The sequence below is a fragment of the Chiloscyllium plagiosum genome, unplaced genomic scaffold (genome assembly GCF_037043375.1).
Source record: "Chiloscyllium plagiosum isolate Xiang-an unplaced genomic scaffold, Cpla_swu_hap1 HiC_scaffold_2, whole genome shotgun sequence".
NCBI lineage: Eukaryota > Metazoa > Chordata > Chondrichthyes > Orectolobiformes > Hemiscylliidae > Chiloscyllium > Chiloscyllium plagiosum.
In genome coordinates, this window is record NW_028270140.1 from 28,526,565 (window position 1) to 28,548,541 (window position 21,977).

A 21,977-nucleotide genomic window follows, 5' to 3' on the forward strand; every position below is an offset into this window, starting at 1 on the left:
AAATGCTTTATGACCTCCAGCCTAAGAGGAAATAATCATATCATTGTCATGTTAATGAGATTCTATAGCATTTTACAGTGCAATTCCTGAGCTACTTTACAGAGAAAATTCCACAGTATCTGAGAGCAAACAAAACAAATGCCCACAGAGAAATGTGTGAATAGCAGCCAAGATGGTAAGCATTTAGAATCTGTGTGACTTGCTAATTTGGACCAAATAGAACAGCAAGCATAAACCTCATAGAAGCACACTGAGCAGATGCCAGCTAAAGGAAAATCAGCACCAGCCATTTATATTGTTATACGAGATACTGTTTGGCGAAAATACTAATAATTTTTCCCTCTTTCCTCTCCTGTTGGGATTAGCCACTACTAGGGTTTGATTTCATGAGCTCTGAGCACCTTTCGAGTAACTATTCACACAGGAACCTAAAGAACATATGTTGACATGCTGTTCAAGATGGGCAAGTTTGCAATCAAAGTCTAGACTGTTATCCTCCTCCTTCCTTTCTCAAGATGTGGAGCAACAACCATTATATTACAATTATCTACCTTACCCATCTGAATGCATGAGAAATATCCAAGTGTTGTGAATTTGGTTCTATTATGAAAAGTATTTTTTTTAATAAAGAGACAAACTTCAAAATTCTACTTATTTAATGAGGGAAAGAAGCCACAAGATTCCAAAGTTTAAAAAAGAATATTTACTATGCAAAAAACATAACAAAAAACACAAAATCTATCCTAACATCTAACATCAAGAATTAATGAAACTATGTACAGATCCAGCAACTCAAAATTGGACATCTGTAGGTGCTTTGATTCAGAGAAAACATGGCTGACAACCCAGTCAAACATCTTCCCACACCATTCCTATAAACCTTCAATTCCCTTAGTATTTCTCTAATCTTTCCTTATATCTAAAATCCCTCATTCCCGGTATCAGTCTAGCAAATCTCCTTTGAACTCTTTCCAGGGATTAACATTCTTTCTTAAATAAGGTGTCCAAAACTGAACACTATACTCCAAATATGGTCTGACCAATGATTTGTAGAGGTAAAGCATCACTTCCTTCCTTTTACACTCTATGCCTCTATTTATAAACCCAAGCATGCTGTAATCCTTCTTAACTGTACCAACTTACCCCGCCACCTTCAGAGAATAATGCCCATAAATCCTGAGGATCCCTCAAAGCACAAAGACACTGAGGTGCACCTGAGTCTCAGCATTCCTTTGTCCCCTTTCATTTAAAAACATTAAATTTTTAGTTATTCTACCATACACTTCACTATATTGCATCTGCTGTGTCCTCGCGCAGTCATGTATATTGTCTATATATTGTGATGTTCGTTTGGGAAGGAAACCTGCCATCCTTATGGTATTAGAGGTGCGAAATTGGATAAGGAAAAGCACGTCTCTTGATCCTGCTCTACCATTCAATAGAATCAACCATTCTCACATCCCACATTCCTGCCTTTCCCCATTATCCTCGATTACCCTACTGATAAAGAATCTATCTTAGCCTTTAACATACAAAGCTACTCTGCCCTCACAGCTCTCTGTGGCACTGGATTCCAAAGACTCTCAATCTTCCTCATCTCAGTTTTAAATTTGCACTCTTTACTCTGAGACTATACCCTCTCGTCCGAGACTCTTTTACAAGGGGAAACACCCTCTCTGCATTAACTCAGTCAAGCCCCTTAAGAATCTTATATATTTCAATGAGATCACATCTCATTATTCTAAATTCCAATGAGTGGAGTTTACCTTTACTCATAAGACAATCCCTCTATACCAAGGATCATTCTGGTGAACCTTCTTTGAATAGCCTCCAATGAAATAATATCTTTCCTTAAATAAGGGGCCCCAAAATTGATCTCAGTATTGCAGATCTGGTCTCACCAACACCTTAAATTAAGACTTCTATTAGTCTTCCTGATTGCCTGCTTCACTTGTGTGCTAGATTTAGTGCACAAGTACCCCCAAGTCCCTTTGTGTTGCAGCTTTGCTCCATTTAATACTCCTTTCGTCCTCTCTTCCAAACGTCACATTTTCCCACATTATACTCTATTTGCCAACTTCTGGCCCACTTACTTAACCTGTCTGTAACCTCCTTGTATCCCTCTTGTAAATTACTTTTTGACATTTTTGGATAGCCTGCATATTTGGCTACAGCATTCGCTTCCTTCCTACAAGTCATTAATACATATTGCAAACTATACAGGCAACACTGATGTCTGTGGAACTCCGTGATTACAGGCTGCCAATCTGAAAAGAACCCCATTTTCCTCCTCAATATTTCCTGCCCAATACCCAAGTCACTATCTATGTCAGTATACTACCTTCAAAAACTATGAGGTCTTATTTTATGACTAAAACATTTGTGGGTACCTTGTCAAATGCCTTCTGGAAGTCCAAATGCAATACTCTGGTTGAGACTTGTTCAAAAAATTCTAATAAATTACACAGATACCATTTCCTTTTCACGGAGTCATGCTGACTCTGCTTGATTAGATTATTACTTTCTAAATGTTCTGCTATTAATTCCTTAATAATAGATTTCAATACTTTTCCAACAATAAATGTTAGGCTAATCGTACTACAGATATCTGCTTCATGCCTTGCATATTGGCAGCTTATTTCACCAGAATCCAGTGATTTTTGGAAAATTACAACCAATGTGCCCACTATCTCTGCTGGTGCCTGTTTTAGAATCCTAGGATGCAAGCCATCAGGGCTAGGGGACTTACCTGCCTATTGCTCCACTGGTTTGTCTAATACTTTTTTAGTAATGTTGGCAGTACTTAATTCATCCTCCATATTATTTAGTACTAAAGGGTTGTTCGAAATATACTCCACCATAAAAACTGATGCAAAATATCTGTTTACCTCCTCTGCCATTTTCTTGATCCCTATAGTCATCTTCCTAGATTCATTTTCTAAGTGGACTCGATGTTTAGTCTGACCTCTCTCTTCCTTTTTATAAAGAAGTTGTTACTGTCAGTTTTTATATTCCTCACTAGTCTACGCTCAGTATATTTTCTCTATTATCTTTGTATTCCATCTTTGCTGGATTCTGACTTTTGCATCCTGATATGCATTTACTTTCAGTTTAATGCTCACCTTAACTTCCTTGGTTAGCTATGATCGTTTATCTCTCTCTTAGAATTTTTCCTACTTACTGGTGTATATTTTTGCTGACAGTCTTGCATTACTTCCTTAAATGTCTTTCCCACTAATCTATCCACCCAGTTCAGTTTAGCTAACTCTATCATCATTTCATTATAATTCCCCTTAAGATTAAAGAGCTGTTCCCAACTAAGTTTCTCATTCTCAAACTGAATATTAAATTCTATCATGGTACAATCACTACTTCCTGGGGGATATTTTACTTCTAAAGTCATTTAGACCTGCCTCATTACCCATTACCAGATCCAAGATAGCTTGCTCCCTGGTTGGCTCCATGACATATTGTTCTAGGAAAGTAACTCTAATACATTCTATCCTTTCCAATTTCATTAATATAATCAACATGAAGGTGATTATTACTCCATTCTTTTTACATGTTCCTTTATTTGTAGATTTATAGTCTTTGCTGCAGCTTGGCTGTTATTTAGGATCTGTACAATACTCCCTAACAATGTGTTCTTTCCCGTGCTATTTTACTTCCACCCAAAGGGACTCTACATCATCTAGATCATGTTTCACATCTGTCTTCCACATCAGAGTCTCATCTACCCTCAGTGATCAGAGCAAAAGTGCTTAAAAATCTCAAAGGAATTAAACCAGATGAAACACCCAGCATGGACCTTGGCAATGGAAATAACAATAGCAAATTCAGTCCTCTTGACCCTACAAAGTCCTCCTTAATATCTGGGGGCTAGTGCCAAAATTAGGCAAGCTATCTCACACACTATTCAAGCAATAGCTTGGCACTGTAAGGTCCCATGAGTATGACTGTGCTCCAGACACCACTGGATACATCCTGGCCCACCAAAAGGGTAGGCCTAGCAGAGTCGGTGGCAAAGTGATATATCGTTGGAGAGAAGCTGCCCTGAGAGTGCTCAGCATTGATTCCAGACCCAATGGAGTCTAATGCCATCAGGTCAAACATGTACAAGGAAATCTGATTAGCATGGACCACACCATACCACCACCAAACCCCAGCTCCCCGCATTATGTCCAGGACATATCAGTATGAGTAACCACTGCACAGGCTTTATGGAGAATAAACCAATTTTTCATATTGAAGTTATATTCCATTGTGTTGCGTGGCAATACCACCATGCTAAATGGGGTAGATTCCAAACAGATTGAACAACGAGCAGATCTAGACTAAGCATCCATGATGTGTTGTCAGCCATCAGCAGCAGGTGAAATTGCAAATGTTCACCTTGGACTGATGTGTTCCCTTTATATCTTTCTAAAGGATTTCAGCTTTGATTCTTCACCCTCAGCTTCTTTTTAGTTTCCTTAGAAATGATTAAATTCAGTTTCATTTCCAGAGGTACCTTTTCTGCTTCCTGCTTCTTTTTCAATTAAGCTTTCATTTTGAATGTCGGTACGACTTCAACAAAATGCAAATTAAACTTTGTCCCAGCAATGAGTTAGAATTTGCTTCCAAGTTCTGTTCTGGATGACCACAGTTGTACTCTAGGAAGATTTAAGTTTCCATTTGTGCATCATTCACACTGAATGAATTAACAGAACAGACCACAATCAAACCTGGAATCTTCATGACTGCATGATTCATGTGCCACATCAACAGTGAAGGATTTAAGCAGAGTGTCCACCTGCTCTGAAGAGACTCATGGCTGTGTTCAGAGAACACTACCCTGCTGCTTCTGAATGCGCAAGAAAAATATTAGCAATAGACATATAGCACAGGACTGGCCATGTCACCCAAAGCATTTTGGCAATTCATCCCCCTTGTCCATAATGTTCAAAGTGTAGACTCAATAACATTTCTCAATCGTGTTGCAAATCGAAAAAGTAGTTAATGTTAGCAGATTCCAAGGTATGAGAATTGGAACACAAAGCATTTATTTACTAAATACTTACCTTATACATCCATATTCTTCCTTTTCTAATAATGTGTGTTAGTCTGTCCACACACAATCTATGCAGAGGTAGGTAGAAACTTAGTTCAGTTTGTGGCAATATTACTGATAGAGCATAAGTACTACGGTCACCATTCATATTGCCATCAAATATCAATGAGATGATGATTACCCCTTTCTCTGACAGTACAAAAAACTTGACATCGATAGCACCACTTTTGGCACTCCGAAGAATCTCGCCATTTAAGGTGTGGTTTGCCAAAAATGTTATTTCGCCATCACTTAGCAGCAGCTGTTCACTTTTTGGAGCCCAGATATGTCTCACTCTCGGGCCAAGAATGTTGTCCCAGTACGCAAAAGTAGCAGCCAACAAAGGTGACCCACTGTCCAAGGGAATCTCTGTTTTTGCAACAGCTGGTGACTGAGGTGGACAGGCAGAAGACATATTTTCACCTCTGACAGAGATAGTGTGTGAATGCCCACTGTAAAAAGTATCTAAAGAGAAAAATGCACAAAAATCATTTTATGGGATACATTCAAAAAAACTGGAATTCTGCAATCTGTACCCTGACTTTTTCCTCAATTCAACCTTCCCTAACTATTCTGTAACCATGCTCGTTAATCCGCCTATCTCGCCCCAGTTTTCCCTTTTCATTTTCCCCTCAGCCTCTGTCTATCAGTCTGTCTCTCCTTGGCACACCCACATCTCCATGTTTTTCTCTCTCACTCTTTCCCTCCCCATGGTCTCCGAATCATTCTCCCAATCCTTTGTCCGAGTCTCTCCCTCCACCTTCTTCCATCAAACCTCCCTCCCTGCCTCTCCATACTCTTCTCCCTTTCCTTTACCTTCTACATCCCTCACTCCTTTCAAACTTTTCAATCCCTCACTTTGTTTCTCCTTAACCCATCCCACTGCTCTTGCCCTTTAAATCTATTGCACCTCCTCCATCCTGCCCTCTTCCCTCCTGACAACTTCCCCTTCTCTAACTCGCTCCATCCTCTTGCTCACATCCTCTCCTCCATCATCTCATCCTCTCCTTCCTCCCATTCTCACGCTTTCCTCCCTCTCGATAACTCCCCCTCCATTCTCTGTCTCACATGCACAACCCCATTGCTCCCAGACCTTCTCTCCCACACGCACCACCCATCTTCCACAACTACTCCTCCACGGACAACCCCTTTCTACCCAAGAACCTCCTCCTACATCTTCCTCTCCACCCCTGCCTGCTGCTCCCTTCCACCCATCTCTCCTGTCCCCCTCCCCTCACCCCTTTCGCCTACTGCACTCCTCACCCTGCCCAATCTCCTGCCCCCTCTCCTGCTGCACTCCTCCCCCTCAACCCACTCTCCTGCCCCATCAACCCTGCTCCGCCCTCCCCTCACTCATCATCCCCTTCTCCCTTCACCCCACCCCTTCCTCCATTGCCTCTTGTCCCCATCCTCCCCTTCACTCCTGCCCCTTGCCCCACACATTCACCTCACTCCTGCCCCCTTCATCCTCACCAGCCTTTGTCCCTCTACTCCTGCCTCCACTCGTCCCCCTGCACACCTGCCCCCTCCAAACCTGACCCCACTCTCCCCTCCCCCTGCCTCCAGCCTCCCTCCTCTTCACTTCTGTCCCCTCACACCCAACCCACACTGCTGCCCCCTCAACCCTGCCAACTTCACCCCTCTCTCCTGCCTCCTTCGCTCCCCTCCACTCTGCCCATCTCCAACACACCATCCTCCCTGCCATCCCAACTTTCTACCCCCTCACACTTGTCTCCTGCCCCTTTTTCGTCACCCCCACACCTCGCCCCTGCACCCCCATCTCTGACACCCCACCCTCCCCTACGTGCATCCACCGCACCCCCCACTTCATTGCCAAGCCCCTCCACCTGCCCCCACCATGCCCCTCAAAACACCCACCCCCATCTCCACCCCTCCCGCCCGCACCCCATCACCTCCCCCTCCCACCCCCCATCTCCTCACCCTGCCTCCCGCCCGCTCCCCATCTCCTCCCCCTGCCTCCCGCCCGCACCCCCATCTCCCCGCCCATGCTCTCTCCCCATCTCCTCCCCCTGCCTCCCACCCGCACCCCATCTCCTCCCCTCCCGTCCGCACCCCCATCTCCTCCCCTCACGCCCATCCCCCTCTCCTCCTCCCCCTCCCGCCCGCTCCCCCTCTCCTCCTCCACCTCCCGCCCGCTCCCCCTCCTCCCCGTCCCGCCCGCTCCCCCTCTCCTCCTCCACCTCCCGCCCGCTCCCCCTCCTCCACCTCCCGCCCGCTCCCCCTCTCCTCCTCCACCTCCCGCCCGCTCCCCCTCTCCTCCTCCCGCCCGCTCCCCCTCTCCTCCTCCCGCCCGCTCCCCATCTCCTCCCCCTGCCTCCCGCCCGCTCCCCATCTCCTCCCCCTGCCTCCCGCCCGCACCCCATCTCCTCCCCCTGCCTCCCGCCCGCACCCCATCTCCTCCCCCTGCCTCCCGCCCGCACCCCATCTCCTCCCCCTGCCTCCCGCCCGCACCCCATCTCCTACCCCCTCCCGCCCGCACCCCCATCTCCTCCCCCCTCCCGCCCGCACCCCCTCTCCTCCTCCCCCTCCCGCCCGCACCCCAATTTCCTCCCCCCTCCCACCCGCACCCGCCTCTCCTCCTCCCCCTCACGCGCGCACCCCCCTCTCCTCCTCCCCCTCCCGCCCGCACCCCCTCTCTTCCTCCCCCTCCTCCCCGCTCCCCCTCTCCTCCTCCCCGTCCCGCCCGCTCCCCCTCTCCTCCTCCCCCTCCCGCCCGCACCCCCTCTCCTTCTCCCCCTCCCGCCCGCTCCCCCTCTCCTCCTCCCCCTCCCGCCCGCACCCCATCTCCTCCCCCCTCCCGCCCGCACCCCCTCTCCACCCCCCTCCCGCCCGCACCCCCTCTCCACCCCCCTCCCGCCCGCACCCCCATCACCTCCCCCTCCCGCCCGCACCCCCATCACCTCCCCCTCCCGCCCGCACCCCCATCACCTCCCCCTCCCGCCCGCACCCCCATCACCTCCCCCTCCCGCCCGCACCCCCATCTCCTCCTCCCCCCTCCCGCCCGCACCCCCATCTCCTCCTCCACCCTCCCGCCCGCACCCCCTTCTCCTCCTCCACCCTCCCGCCTGCACCCCCATCTCCTCCTCCCTCTCCCGCCCGCACCCCCATCTCCCCGCCCATGCCTGCACCCCCATCTCCTCCACCCTTCGCCTGCACCCTCCCCCTGCCTCCCGCCTGCACCCCATCTCCTCCCCCTGCCTCCCGCCCGCACCCCATCTCCTACCCCCTCCCGCCCGCACCCCATCTCCTACCCCCTCCCGCCCGCACCCCATCTCCTACCCCCTCCCGCCCGCACCCCCATCTCCTCCCCCCTCCCGCCCGCACCCCCCTCTCCTCCTCCCCCCTCCCGCCCGCACCCCCCTCTCCTCCCCCCTCCCGCCCGCCCCCCCCCTCTCCTCCTCCCCCTCCCGCCCGCCCCCCCCTCTCCTCCTCCCCCTCCCGCCCGCTCCCCCTCTCCTCCCGCCCGCACCCCCCTCTCCTCCTCCCCCTCCCGCCCGCACCCCCCTCTCCTCCTCCCCCTCCCGCCCGCCCCCCCTCTCCTCCTCCCCCTCCCGCCCGCCCCCCCTCTCCTCCTCCCCCTCCCGCCCGCCCCCCCTCTCCTCCTCCCCCACCCGCCCGCCCCCCCCTCTCCTCCTCCCCCTCCCGCCCGCTCCCCCTCTCCTCCTCCCCCTCCCGCCCGCTCCCCCTCCCCCTCCCGCCCGCTCCCCCTCTCCTCCTCCCCCTCCCGCCCGCTCCCCCTCTCCTCCTCCCCCTCCCGCCCGCTCCCCCTCTCCTCCTCCCCCTCCCGCCCGCTCCCCCTCCCCCTCCCGCCCGCTCCCCCTCCCCCTCCCGCCCGCTCCCCCTCCCCCTCCCGCCCGCTCCCCGTCTCCTCCTCCCCCGCCCGCCCGCTCCCCCTCTCCTCCTCCCCCTCCCGCCCGCTCCCCCTCTCCTCCTCCCCCTCCCGCCCGCTCCCCCTCTCCTCCTCCCCCTCCCGCCCGCTCCCCCTCTCCTCCTCCCCCTCCCGCCCGCTCCCCCTCTCCTCCTCCCCCTCCCGCCCGCACCCCCTCTCCTCCTCCCCCTCCCGCCCGCACCCCCTCTCCTCCTCCCCCTCCCGCCCGCACCCCCTCTCCTCCTCCCCCACCCGCCCGCACCCCCTCTCCTCCTCCCCCACCCGCCCGCACCCCCATCTCCTCCTCCCCCCTCCCGCCCGCACCCCCATCTCCTCCCCCTCCCGCCCGCACCCCCATCTCCTCCCCCTCCCGCCCGCACCCCCATCTCCTCCCCCTCCCGCCCGCACCCCCATCTCCTCCCCCTCCCGCCCGCACCCCCATCTCCTCCCCCTCCCGCCCGCACCCCCATCTCCTCCCCCTCCCGCCCGCACCCCCATCTCCTCCCCCTCCCGCCTAACACCCCCATCTCCTCCCCCTCCCGCCCGCACCCCCATCTCCTCCCCCTCCCGCCCGCACCCCCATCTCCTCCCCCCTCGCGCCTACACCCCCATCTCCCCGCCCATGCCAGCACCCCCATCTCCTCCCCCTCCCGCCCGCACCCCATCCTCCCCCCTCCCGCCCGCACACCATCCTCCCCCCTCCCGCCCGCACACCATCCTCCCCCCTCCCGCCCGCACACCATCCTCCCCCCTCCCGCCCGCACACCATCCTCCCCCCTCCCGCCCGCACACCCCATCACCTCCCCCTCCCGCCCGCACCCCCATCTCCTGCTCCCCCTCCCGCCCGCACCCCCATCTCCTGCTCCCCCTCCCGCCCGCACCCCATCTCCTCCTCCCCCCTCCCGCCCGCACCCCATCTCCTCCTCCCCCCTCCCGCCCGCACCCCATTTCCTCCTCCCCCCTCCCGCCCGCACCCCAATCTCCCCGCCCATGCCAGCACCCCCATCTCCACCCCGTCCCATTCGCCCCCCCTCTCCTCCCCCTCCCGCCCGCTCCCCATCTCCTCCCCCTCCCGCCCGCACCCCCTATCCTCCTCCCCTCCCGCCCGCACCCACCTCTCCTCCTCCCCCTCCCGCCCGCACCCCCCTCTCCTCCTCCCCCTCCCGCCCGCACCCCCCTCTCCTCCTCCCCCTCCCGCCCGCACCCCCTCTCCTCCTCCCCCTCCCGCCCGCACCCCCCTCTCCTCCTCCCCCTCCCGCCCGCACCCCCCTCTCCTCCTCCCCCTCCCGCACGCACCCCCCTCTCCTCCTCCCCCTCCCACCCGCACCCCCTCTCCTCCTCCCCCTCCCGCCCGCACCCCCATCTCCCCGCCCATGCCAGCACCCCCATCTCCTCCACCCTTCGCCTGCACCCACATCTCCCCGCCCATGCCAGCACCCCCATCTCCTCCACCCTCCCGCCCGCACCCCCTCTCCTCCTCCCTCTCCCGCCCGCACCCCCTCTCCTCCTCCCTCTCCCGCCCGTACCCCCTCTCCTCCTCCCTCTCCCGCCCGCACCCCCTCTCCTCCTCCCTCTCCCGCCCGCACCCCCTCTCCTCCTCCCTCTCCCGCCCGCACCCCCTCTCCTCCTCCCTCTCCCGCCCGCACCCCCTCTCCTCCTCCCTCTCCCGCCCGCACCCCCTCTCCTCCTCCCTCTCCCGCCCGCACCCCCATCTCCCCGCCCATGCCAGCACCCCCATCCCCTCCCGCCCGCACCCCCATCTCCTCCTCCCCCTCCCACCCGCACCCCATCTCCTCCTCCCCCCTGCACCCCCATCTCCCCGCCCATGCCAGCACCCCCATCTCCTCCACCCTCCCGCCCGCACCCCCTCTCCTCCTCCCTCTCCCGCACCCCCTCTCCTCCTCCCTCTCCCGCCCGCACCCCCTCTCCTCCTCCCTTTCCCGCCCGCACCCCCCTCTCCTCCTCCCTTTCCCGCCCGCACCCCCTCTCCTCCTCCCTTTCCCGCCCGCACCCCCATCTCCCCGCCCATGCCAGCACCCCCATCTCCTCCCCCCCTCCCGCCCGCACCCACTCTCCTCCCCCCTCCCGCCCGCACCCCCATCACCTCCCCCTCCCGCCGGCACCCCCATCTCCTCCTCCCCCTCCCACCCGCACCCCCATCTCCTCCTCCCCCTCCCACCCGCACCCCCATCTCCTCCTCCCCCTCCCACCCGCACCCCATCTCCTCCTCCCCCCTGCACCCCCATCTCCCCGCCCATGCCAGCAACCCCATCTCCTCCTCCCCCTCACACCCGCACCCCATCTCCTCCTCCCCCCTGCACCCCCATCTCCCCGCCCATGCCAGCACCCCCATCTCCTCCCCCCTCCCGCCCGCAACCCCTCTCCTCACCCCTCCCGCCTGCACCCCCATCACCTCCCCCTCCCGCCCGCACCCCCATCTCCCCGCCCATGCCAGCACCCCCATCTCCTCCTCCCCCTCCCACCCGCACCCCATCTCCCCCTCCCGCCTGCACCCCCATCACCTCCCCCTCCCGCCCGCACCCCCATCTCCCCGCCCATGCCAGCACCCCCATCTCCCCGCCCATGCCAGCACCCCCATCTCCTCCTCCCCCCTCCCGCCCGCTCCCCATCTCCTCCCCCTGCCTCCCGCCCGCACCCCATCTCCTCCCCCTGCCTCCACCTGCCTCCCGCCCGCACCCCATCTCCTCCCCCCTCCCGCCCGCACCCCCATCACCTCCCCCCTCCTGCCCGCACCCCCATCACCTCCCCCCTCCTGCCCGCACCCCCATCACCTCCCCCTCCCGCCCGCACCCCCATCACCTCCCCCTCCCGCCTTCACCCCCATCACCTCCCCCTCCCGCCTTCACCCCCATCTCCTCCTTTCCCCTCCCGCCAGCACCCCCATCTCCTCCTCCCCCCTCCCGCCAGCACCCCCATCTCCTCTACCCTCCCGCCTGCACCCCCATCTCCCCGCCCATGCCAGCACCCCCATCTCCTCCTCCCCCCTCCCGCCCGCACCCCCACCTCCTCCTCCCCCCTCCCGCCCGCACCCCCACCTCCTCCTCCCCCCTCCCGCCCGCACCCCCACCTCCTCCTCCCCCCTCCCGCCCGCACCCCCACCTCCTCCTCCCCCGTCCCGCCCGCAGCCCCACCTCCTCCTCCCCCCTCCCGCCCGCAGCCCCACCTCCTCCTCCCCCCTCCCGCCCGCACCCCCACCTCCTCCTCCCCCCTCCCGCCCGCACCCCCATCTCCTCCTCCCCCCTCCCGCCCGCACCCCCATCTCCTCCTCCCCCCTCCCGCCCGCACCCCCATCTCCCCGCCAATGCCAGCACCCCCATCTCCTCCTCCCCCCGCCCGCCAGCACCCCCATCTCCTCCTCCCCCCTCCCGCCAGCACCCCCATCTCCCCGCCCATGCCAGCACCCCCATCTCCTCCTCCCCCCTCCCGCCAGCACCCCCATCTCCCCGCCAATGCCAGCACCCCCATCTCCTCCTCCCCCCGCCCGCCAGCACCCCCATCTCCTCCTCCCCCCTCCCGCCAGCACCCCCATCTCCTCTACCCTCCCGCCTGCACCCCCATCTCCTCTACCCTTCCGCCTGCACCCCCATCTCCCCGCCCATGCCAGCACCCCCATCTCCTCCTCCCCCCTCCCGCCCGCACCCCCATCTCCTCCTCCCCCCTCCCGCCCGCACCCCCATCTCCTCCTCCCCCCTCCCGCCCGCACCCCCATCTCCTCCTCCCCCCTCCCGCCCGCACCCCCATCTCCTCCTCCCCCCTCCCGCCCGCACCCCCATCTCCTCCTCCCCCCTCCCGCCCGCACCCCCATCTCCTCCTCCCCCCTCCCGCCCGCACACCCATCTCCTCCTCCCCCCTCCCGCCCGCACCCCCATCTCCTCCTCCCCCCTCCCGCCCGCACCCCCATCACCTCCCCCCTCCCGCCAGCACCCCCATCTCCTCCTCCCCCCTCCCGCCAGCACCCCCATCTCCTCTACCCTCCCGCCTGCACCCCCATCTCCCCCCTCCCGCCCGCACCCCCATCACCTCCCCCCTCCCGCCCGCACCCCCATCACCTCCCCCCTCCCGCCCGCACCCCCATCACCTCCCCCTCCCGCCAGCACCCCCATCTCCTCCTCCCCCCTCCCGCCCGCACCCCCATCTCCTCCTCCCCCCTCCCGCCCGCACCCCCATCTCCCCCCTCCCGCCAGCACCCCCATCTCCCCCCTCCCGCCAGCACCACCATCTCCCCCCTCCCGCCAGCACCCCCATCTCCCCCCTCCCGCCAGCACCCCCATCTCCTCTACCCTCCCGCCTGCACCCCCATCTCCTCTGCCCTCCCGCCTGCACCCCCATCTCCCCGCCCATGCCAGCACCCCCATCTCCCCCCTCCCGCCCGCACCCCCATCACCTCCCCCTCCCGCCCGCACCCCCATCACCTCCCCCTCCCGCCCGCACCCCCATCACCTCCCCCTCCCGCCCGCACCCCCATCACCTCCCCCTCCCGCCCGCACCCACATCTCCCCCCTCCCCCTCCCGCCCGCACCCCCATCTCCTCCTCCCCCTCCCGCCCGCACCCCCATCTCCTCCTCCCCCTCCCGCCCGCACCCCCATCTCCTCCTCCCCCTCCCGCCCGCACCCCCATCTCCTCCTCCCCCTCCCGCCCGCACCCCCATCTCCTCCTCCCCCTCCCGCCCGCACCCCCATCTCCTCCTCCCCCTCCCGCCCGCACCCCCATCTCCTCCTCCCCCCTCCCGCCCTCACCCCCATCTCCGCCTCCCCACTCCCGCCCATGCCAGCACCCCCATCTCCTCCTCCCCCCTCCCGCCCGCACCCCCATCTCCTCCTCCCCCCTCCCGCCCTCACCCCCATCTCCGCCTCCCCACTCCCGCCCATGCCAGCACCCCCATCTCCTCCTCCCCCCTCCCGCCCGCACCCCCATCTCCTCCTCCCCCCTCCCGCCCTCACCCCCATCTCCGCCTCCCCACTCCCGCCCATGCCAGCACCCCCATCTCCTCCTCCCCCCTCCCGCCCGCACCCCCATCTCCTCCTCCCCCCTCCCGCCCTCACCCCCATCTCCGCCTCCCCCCCTCACCCCCATCTCCGCCTCCCCCCTCCCGCCCATGCCAGCACCCCCATCTCCTCCTCCCCCCTCCCGCCCTCACCCCCATCTCCGCCTCCCCACTCCCGCCCATGCCAGCACCCCCATCTCCTCCTCCCCCCTCCCGCCCGCACCCCCATCTCCTCCTCCCCCCTCCCGCCCGCACCCCCATCTCCTCCTCGCCCCTCCCGCCCTCACCCCCATCTCCGCCTCCCCCCTCCCGCCCATGCCAGCACCCCCATCTCCGCCTCCCCCCTCCCGCCCATGCCAGCACCCCCATCTCCTCCTCCCCCCCTCCCGCCCTCACCCCCATCTCCGCCTCCCCCTCCCGCCCTCACCCCCATCTCCGCCTCCCCCTCCCGCCCTCACCCCCATCTCCTCCTCCTCCCCCGCCCGCTCTCCCATCTCCTCGCCCGCTCTCCCATCTGCTCGCCCGCACCCCCATCACCTACCCCCTCCCGCCCGCACCCCCATCACCTCCCCCTCCCGCCCGCACCCCCATCTCCTCCTCCCCCCTCCCGCCCGCACCCCCATCTCCTCCTCCCCCCTCCCGCCCGCACCCCCATCTCCTCCTCCCCCCTCCCGCCCGCACCCCCATCTCCTCCTCCCCCCTCCCGCCCGCACCCCCATCTCCTCCTCCCCCCTCCCGCCCGCACCCCCATCTCCTCCTCCCCCCTCCCGCCCGCACCCCCATCTCCTCCTCCCCCCTCCCGCCCGCACCCCCATCTCCTCCTCCCCCCTCCCGCCCGCACCCCCATCTCCTCCTCCCCCCTCCCGCCCGCACCCCCATCTCCTCCTCCCCCCTCCCGCCCGCACCCCCATCTCCTCCTCCCCCCTCCCGCCCGCACCCCCATCTCCTCCTCCCCCCTCCCGCCCGCACCCCCATCTCCTCCTCCCCCCTCCCGCCCGCACCCCCATCTCCTCCTCCCCCCTCCCGCCCGCACCCCCATCTCCTCCTCCCCCCTCCCGCCCGCACCCCCATCTCCTCCTCCCCCCTCCCGCCCGCACCCCCATCTCCGCCTCCCCCCTCCCGCCCGCACCCCCATCTCCTCCTCCCCCCTCCCGCCCGCACCCCCATCTCCTCCTCCCCCCTCCCGCCCTCACCCCCATCTCCGCCTCCCCACTCCCGCCCATGCCAGCACCCCCATCTCCTCCTCCCCCCTCCCGCCCGCACCCCCATCTCCTCCTCCCCCCTCCCGCCCTCACCCCCATCTCCGCCTCCCCACTCCCGCCCATGCCAGCACCCCCATCTCCTCCTCCCCCCTCCCGCCCGCACCCCCATCTCCTCCTCCCCCCTCCCGCCCTCACCCCCATCTCCGCCTCCCCCCCTCACCCCCATCTCCGCCTCCCCCCTCCCGCCCATGCCAGCACCCCCATCTCCTCCTCCCCCCTCCCGCCCTCACCCCCATCTCCGCCTCCCCACTCCCGCCCATGCCAGCACCCCCATCTCCTCCTCCCCCCTCCCGCCCGCACCCCCATCTCCTCCTCCCCCCTCCCGCCCGCACCCCCATCTCCTCCTCCCCCCTCCCGCCCGCACCCCCATCTCCTCCTCGCCCCTCCCGCCCTCACCCCCATCTCCGCCTCCCCCCTCCCGCCCTCACCCCCATCTCCGCCTCCCCCCTCCCGCCCATGCCAGCACCCCCATCTCCGCCTCCCCCCTCCCGCCCATGCCAGCACCCCCATCTCCTCCTCCCCCCTCCCGCCCTCACCCCCATCTCCGCCTCCCCCTCCCGCCCTCACCCCCATCTCCGCCTCCCCCTCCCGCCCTCACCCCCATCTCCTCCTCCTCCCCCCGCCCGCTCTCCCATCTCCTCGCCCGCTCTCCCATCTGCTCGCCCGCACCCCCATCTCCTCCTCCCCCCTCCCGCCCGCACCCCCATCTCCTCCTCCCCCCTCCCGCCCGCACCCCCATCTCCTCCTCCCCCCTCCCGCCCGCACCCCCATCTCCTCCTCCCCCCTCCCGCCCGCACCCCCATCTCCTCCTCCCCCCTCCCGCCCGCACCCCCATCTCCTCCTCCCCCCTCCCGCCCGCACCCCCATCTCCTCCTCCCCCCTCCCGCCCGCACCTCCATCTCCTCCTCCCCCCTCCCGCCCGCACCCCCATCTCCTCCTCCCCCCTCCCGCCCGCACCCCCATCTCCTCCTCCCCCCTCCCGCCCGCACCCCCATCTCCTCCTCCCCCCTCCCGCCCGCACCCCCATCTCCTCCTCCCCCCTCCCGCCCGCACCCCCATCTCCTCCTCCCCCCTCCCGCCCGCACCCCCATCTCCTCCTCCCCCCTCCCGCCCGCACCCCCATCTCCTCCTCCCCCCTCCCGCCCGCACCCCCATCTCCTCCTCCCCCCTCCCGCCCGCACCCCCATCTCCTCCTCCCCCCTCCCGCCCGCACCCTCATCTCCCCCCTCCCGCCCGCACCCCCATCTCCCCCCTCCCGCCAGCACCCCCATCTCCCCCCTCCCGCCAGCACCCCCATCTCCCCCCTCCCGCCAGCACCCCCATCTCCCCCCTCCCGCCAGCACCCCCATCTCCCCCCTCCCGCCAGCACCCCCATCTCCCCCCTCCCGCCAGCACCCCCATCTCCCCCCTCCCGCCAGCACCCCCATCTCCCCCCTCCAGCCAGCACCCCCATCTCCCCCCTCCCGCCAGCACCCCCATCTCCCCCCTCCAGCCAGCACCCCCATCTCCCCCCTCCCGCCAGCACCCCCATCTCCCCGCCCATGCCAGCACCCCCATCTCCCCCCTCCCGCCCGCACCCCCATCTCCTCTACCCTCCCGCCTGCACCCCCATCTCCCCGCCCATGCCAGCACCCCCATCTCCCCCCTCCCGCCCGCACCCCCATCTCCTCTACCCTCCCGCCTGCACCCCCATCTCCCCGCCCATGCCAGCACCCCCATCTCCCCCCTCCCGCCCGCACCCCCATCACCTCCCCCCTCCCGCCCGCACCCCCATCACCTCCCCCCCGCACCCCCATTACCTCCCCCTCCCGCCAGCACCCCCATCACCTCCCCCTCCCGCCAGCACCCCCATCTCCTCCTCCCCCCTCCCGCCAGCACCCCCATCTCCTCTACCCTCCCGCCTGCACCCCCATCTCCCCCCTCCCGCCCGCACCCCCATCACCTCCCCCCTCCCGCCCGCACCCCCATCACCTCCCCCCTCCCGCCCGCACCCCCATCACCTCCCCCCTCCCGCCCGCACCCCCATCACCTCCCCCCTCCCGCCCGCACCCCCATCACCTCCCCCCTCCCGCCCGCACCCCCATCACCTCCCCCCTCCCGCCCGCACCCCCATCACCTCCCCCCTCCCGCCCGCACCCCCATCACCTCCCCCCTCCCGCCAGCACCCCCATCTCCTCCTCCCCCCTCCCGCCCGCACCCCCATCTCCCCCCTCCCGCCCGCACCCCCATCTCCCCCCTCCCGCCAGCACCCCCATCTCCCCCCTCCCGCCAGCACCCCCATCTCCCCCCTCCCGCCAGCACCCCCATCTCCCCCCTCCCGCCAGCACCCCCATCTCCCCCCTCCCGCCAGCACCCCCATCTCCCCCCTCCCGCCAGCACCCCCATCTCCCCCCTCCCGCCAGCACCCCCATCTCCCCCCTCCCGCCAGCACCCCCATCTCCTCCTCCCCCCTCCCGCCAGCACCCCCATCTCCTCCTCCCCCCTCCCGCCAGCACCCCCATCTCCTCTACCCTCCCGCCTGCACCCCCATCTCCCCGCCCATGCCAGCACCCCCATCTCCCCCCTCCCGCCCGCTCTCCCATCTCCTCCCCCCTCCCCCGCCCGCTCTCCCATCTCCTCCCCCCTCTCCCGCCCGCTCTCCCATCTCCTCCCCCCTCCCCCGCCCGCTCTCCCATCTCCTCCCCCCTCCCCCGCCCGCTCTCCCATCTCCTCCCCCCTCTCCCGCCCGCTCTCCCATCTCCTCCCCCCTCTCCCGCCCGCTCTCCCATCTCCTCCCCCCTCTCCCGCCCGCTCTCCCATCTCCTCCCCCCTCTCCCGCCCGCTCTCCCATCTCCTCCCCCCTCTCCCATCTCCTCCCCCCTCCCGCCTCTCCTGCCCGCTCTCCCATCTCCTCCCTCTGCCTCCCGCCCGCTCTCCCAACTCCTCCCTCTGCCTCCCGCCCGCTCTCCCATCTCCTCCCTCTGCCTCCCGCCCGCTCTCCCATCTCCACCCTCTGCCTCCCGCCCGCTCTCCCAGCTCCTCCCTCTGCCTCCCGCCCGCTCTCCCAGCTCCTCCCGCCCGCTCTCCCAGCTCCTCCCTCTGCCTCCCGCCCACTCTCCCAGCTCCTCCCTCTGCCTCCCGCCCGCTCTCCCATCTCCTCCCCCCTCCCGCCTCTCCTGCCCGCTCTCCCATCTCCTCCCCCCTCTCCTGCCCGCTCTCCCATCTCCTCCCCCCTCTCCTGCCCGCTCTCCCATCTCCTCCCCCCTCTCCTGCCCGCTCTCCCATCTCCTCCCCCCTCTCCTGCCCGCTCTCCCATCTCCTCCCCCCTCTCCTGCCCGCTCTCCCATCTCCTCCCCCCTCTCCTGCCCGCTCTCCCATCTCCTCCCCCCTCTCCTGCCCGCTCTCCCATCTCCTCCCCCTCCCACCCTCACCACCATCGCCTCCTCCTCCCACCCGCCCGCTCCCCATCCCCTCGCCCTGCCTCCCGCCCGCACCCCCATCTCCTCCCCCCTCCCGCCCGCACCACCATCTCCGTTCACCTCCACCCCTCCTGCCCGCACCACCATCTCCGCTCCTCCCCACCCATCCCGCCCACACCACGCTCTCTGCACCCCGCCACTCCTCCTGCCCGCACCCCTACCTCTGTCCCCCTCCCGCACCACTATCTCCGCTACTCCCCACCCATCCCACCCACACCACGCTCTCCGCACCCCGCCACTCCTCCCACCCGCACCCCTACCTCTGTCCCCCTCCCGTCCACACCCCCATCTCCGCTCACCCCTCCACCACTCTCGCCCGCACCCCCATCCCCATCTCTCTCCTGCACCTCGATCTGCCCCACCCCTCTCCTGCACCCCCATCTCCCCCACCCCACTCTCCCGTACCCCTCAACCCTCCTGACCCCACAACTCTCCTCCCCATCTCTCTCATGCACCCCCATCTCTACTCCCCCCCCTCACTCCTGCACCCCCTTGTCCGCACACCCCACTCTCCTGCATGCCATTTCTCTCCTGCACCCTCATCTCTGCCACTTCTTCCCCTAACCCCATCACCACTTCCCTCCACCTGCCCCCACCCACATCTCCACCCCTCCTGCCCGCAGCCCCATCTCTCCCCCACCTCCCTATCTCTCCCCCCACCTGTACCCCTCTCTCCTGCACCCCCATCTCCACCACCACGCCTCTCTCCTGCACCCCGTCTTCCCCCACCCCTCGCTCTTGCCCCTTCGCCCCTTTCCGGCTCCTCAACCCATTCGCACTCGCTGGGAGCCCCTGCTCTCCAACACCGCGCGCGCCCTCTCCCCACCTCCCCCTTGCCTAATTCCATACACCGCCCTCTAACACTCCCCATCCCGAACCTCGACTTTCTCCGGTCACCACCGTGGGCTCTACATCTCTATTTTCTGTCTCTCTGAAATCTGGCTGCAATGTAAACACGGAACCAGCCGCTCCGTATACGTCACTTCCGGCCGAACCGGGGGCGGGGCTAAGACGGCAGTTTAACTGCTGCAGTTTCAAATTGAGCGACGGTTTAACGGCTTTAGCAGGCCGCGTGGCGACTCCGGGTCTCCGTCACTCGCTCCTGTTCAAACTTTCACCTGATACACACTCCATGCCAAGTATTGATTTTAATTTCGAAAATACTAGTGTCCAGCGCCCCCCAGTCAAAAAGTTGAAGTGCTTAGTAACAAGTATTATTGCACACAACCTTACACAAACATCAGAGATAATGACCAGATAGCTTTGCCCATGTTGACAGGCGGCTAGAAATTTGCCAGAATATCATCGACAACGTGCTTACCGTTCTTCAAAATCGTCTCACAGGATGTCTATCATCAGACAGCAGATTTTTAAGAGGGGTGGGGGAGATGGGGAGTGTAGCCTTGAATTTTGTTTTCAGATCCAATGGGGTAACAATTCTATTATGAAGAAAGAATTTACATTCATACAGTGCATTTCATAACTTTAAGTCTTCTCAAAACACTTTGTAGCCAACAATGCCATATTGGACCCTGTTAGAAATGGGGTAAAGTGTTGTTTTTGCAGATATAGAAAAAGCATACAGAAAAGGGGTACAGCAAGAGAACTATTAACCCTGCAGGTACTTAGGGACTTTTCAGTGTATAATTGTGGTTAATTAAATACTAACTTTGGTGTGTAATTACTGTAACAAAAAGTTCTTTTTGTAAAATTATGCTTTCAGCAAAAAGCTGAGATAACCGAAATGCTTGAGCTATACAAAATGATGCAAGTTAATGAAATGACTGAGGATGGAATGTACCAGCAGAATTGATACAAAATGTTAAACCAGATCTAGATGTATTGTCGACAAAATAAATGTATGTGTCAGCACTTACAGAAAGGAAGGTTGCCAACCTGGGGAGGGGGGAAGTAATAAGGGTGGAGCACAGCTGGGCATTGGTCTGGCACAGTAAGAGAGATTGGGTAATTAGGAGTCTGGAGAGATGACCTCACTCAGCTCAAAGGGTATAACTGTACACTAACCTAAGTTCTATTTTGCTCATTTGCTTATGCAATTGAAGCCCTTACTTGCAAGTTCGTAATAAATTGTTTTGTTTCCAGTTTTGGTGGTCTCGTCTAAATTTTATTGAATTTTGTTTCAACAATGCCATATTGGACCCTAATCACTGTTGCAATGTGCAAAACAGCAACCGATTTATCCACAGCAGATTCTCAAGAACAGCAACCTTAAGAACATCTGGTGGTTGTGTGCTCCGAAAGCTAGTGCTTACAATTAAACCTGTTGGACTATAACCTGGTGTTGTGTGATTTGTAACTTTGTACACCCCAGTCCAACACCGGCATCTCCGAATCTTAAGAACATGGCATGGACAGGAGGTTTGGGGCAAACTATATCATGCCCAGCTCACAGCTGTGATATCCTGGTTGATGATAACACTCCAATGTGTTTGTTCACAGATTCCAAAGTCAAGTTGAAGTTCAGCATTTAACAACAAACAGTTTTGTAGCATGTAATTGATTGTTAAAATTATACTTTCCTCCTGACTCACCATGTTATTAAGGTCCATCCTAGAATGACAGAAATAGCTTTTGGGCCTACTTCAAGAATGGAAAAGAATGCACACTGAACACAAATGGATTCAGAGCTAGATAAACAATGTCAACAGTGAACATACTACAAATAATAGATTATTGAGGTAGGGCTCTTATTTGTACAGTATTAAGGTACAGGTTTAAGTCCCAATTGAGCTGGAAATGTGTCACAACATATCTGAACAGATTGTTACAATACGCTTACAGATTATTGAGGCGGCTGAGCTAGTTCAGAACAGTAATTAATTAAAGGCTGTTTTCGCTCCTGAGTTTATGGAAATGAATTTAGTCTGTCATGACTAGGAAAAGATATAAAATTAAACACAGTAGTGACTCTATATAGAATATAATTCTTTCCAAGAGTTTGATGATGAACTGGATTATCCCAATAAATTGTCTTATTCTGAACAACAATTTATACTCTCACCGAACCATAGAGATGTACAGCACGGAAACAGACACTTCAGTACAACTTGTCCATGCTGACTAGATATCCTAAACAAATCTAGTCCCATTTGCCAGCACTTGGTCCATATCCCTCGAAACCCTTCCTATTCATATACCCATCCAGCTGCCTTTTAAATGTAATTGTCACCAGCCTCTACCACTTCTTCTGGCAGCTCATTCCATACACACACCACCCTCTGATGAAAAGGTTGCCCCTTAGGTCCCTTTTAA

General features: G+C 61.3%; 1 protein-coding gene across 2 annotated transcripts in view; it reads right to left on the reverse strand.

The window, feature by feature from the left end:
- c9orf72 (C9orf72-SMCR8 complex subunit) overlaps positions 1–19,710 on the reverse strand; it is a 42,926-nt gene extending 23,216 nt beyond the window's left edge. Inside the window, exons 1-2 of one of the 2 annotated variants that reach the window (XM_087995467.1) lie at positions 19,583–19,710; positions 5,232–5,554 (exon numbers count right to left, since the gene is read on the reverse strand). In XM_087995467.1, coding sequence (XP_087851593.1) covers positions 5,232–5,504 — 273 coding nt within the window. In that variant the 5' untranslated portion in view covers positions 5,505–5,554; positions 19,583–19,710. Of the gene's footprint in view, positions 1–5,060; positions 5,555–19,582 lie in introns of both variants that reach the window. The other variant, XM_087995465.1, reaches the window with a different exon arrangement.
- Between the last annotated feature and the right edge of the window lie 2,267 nt (positions 19,711–21,977).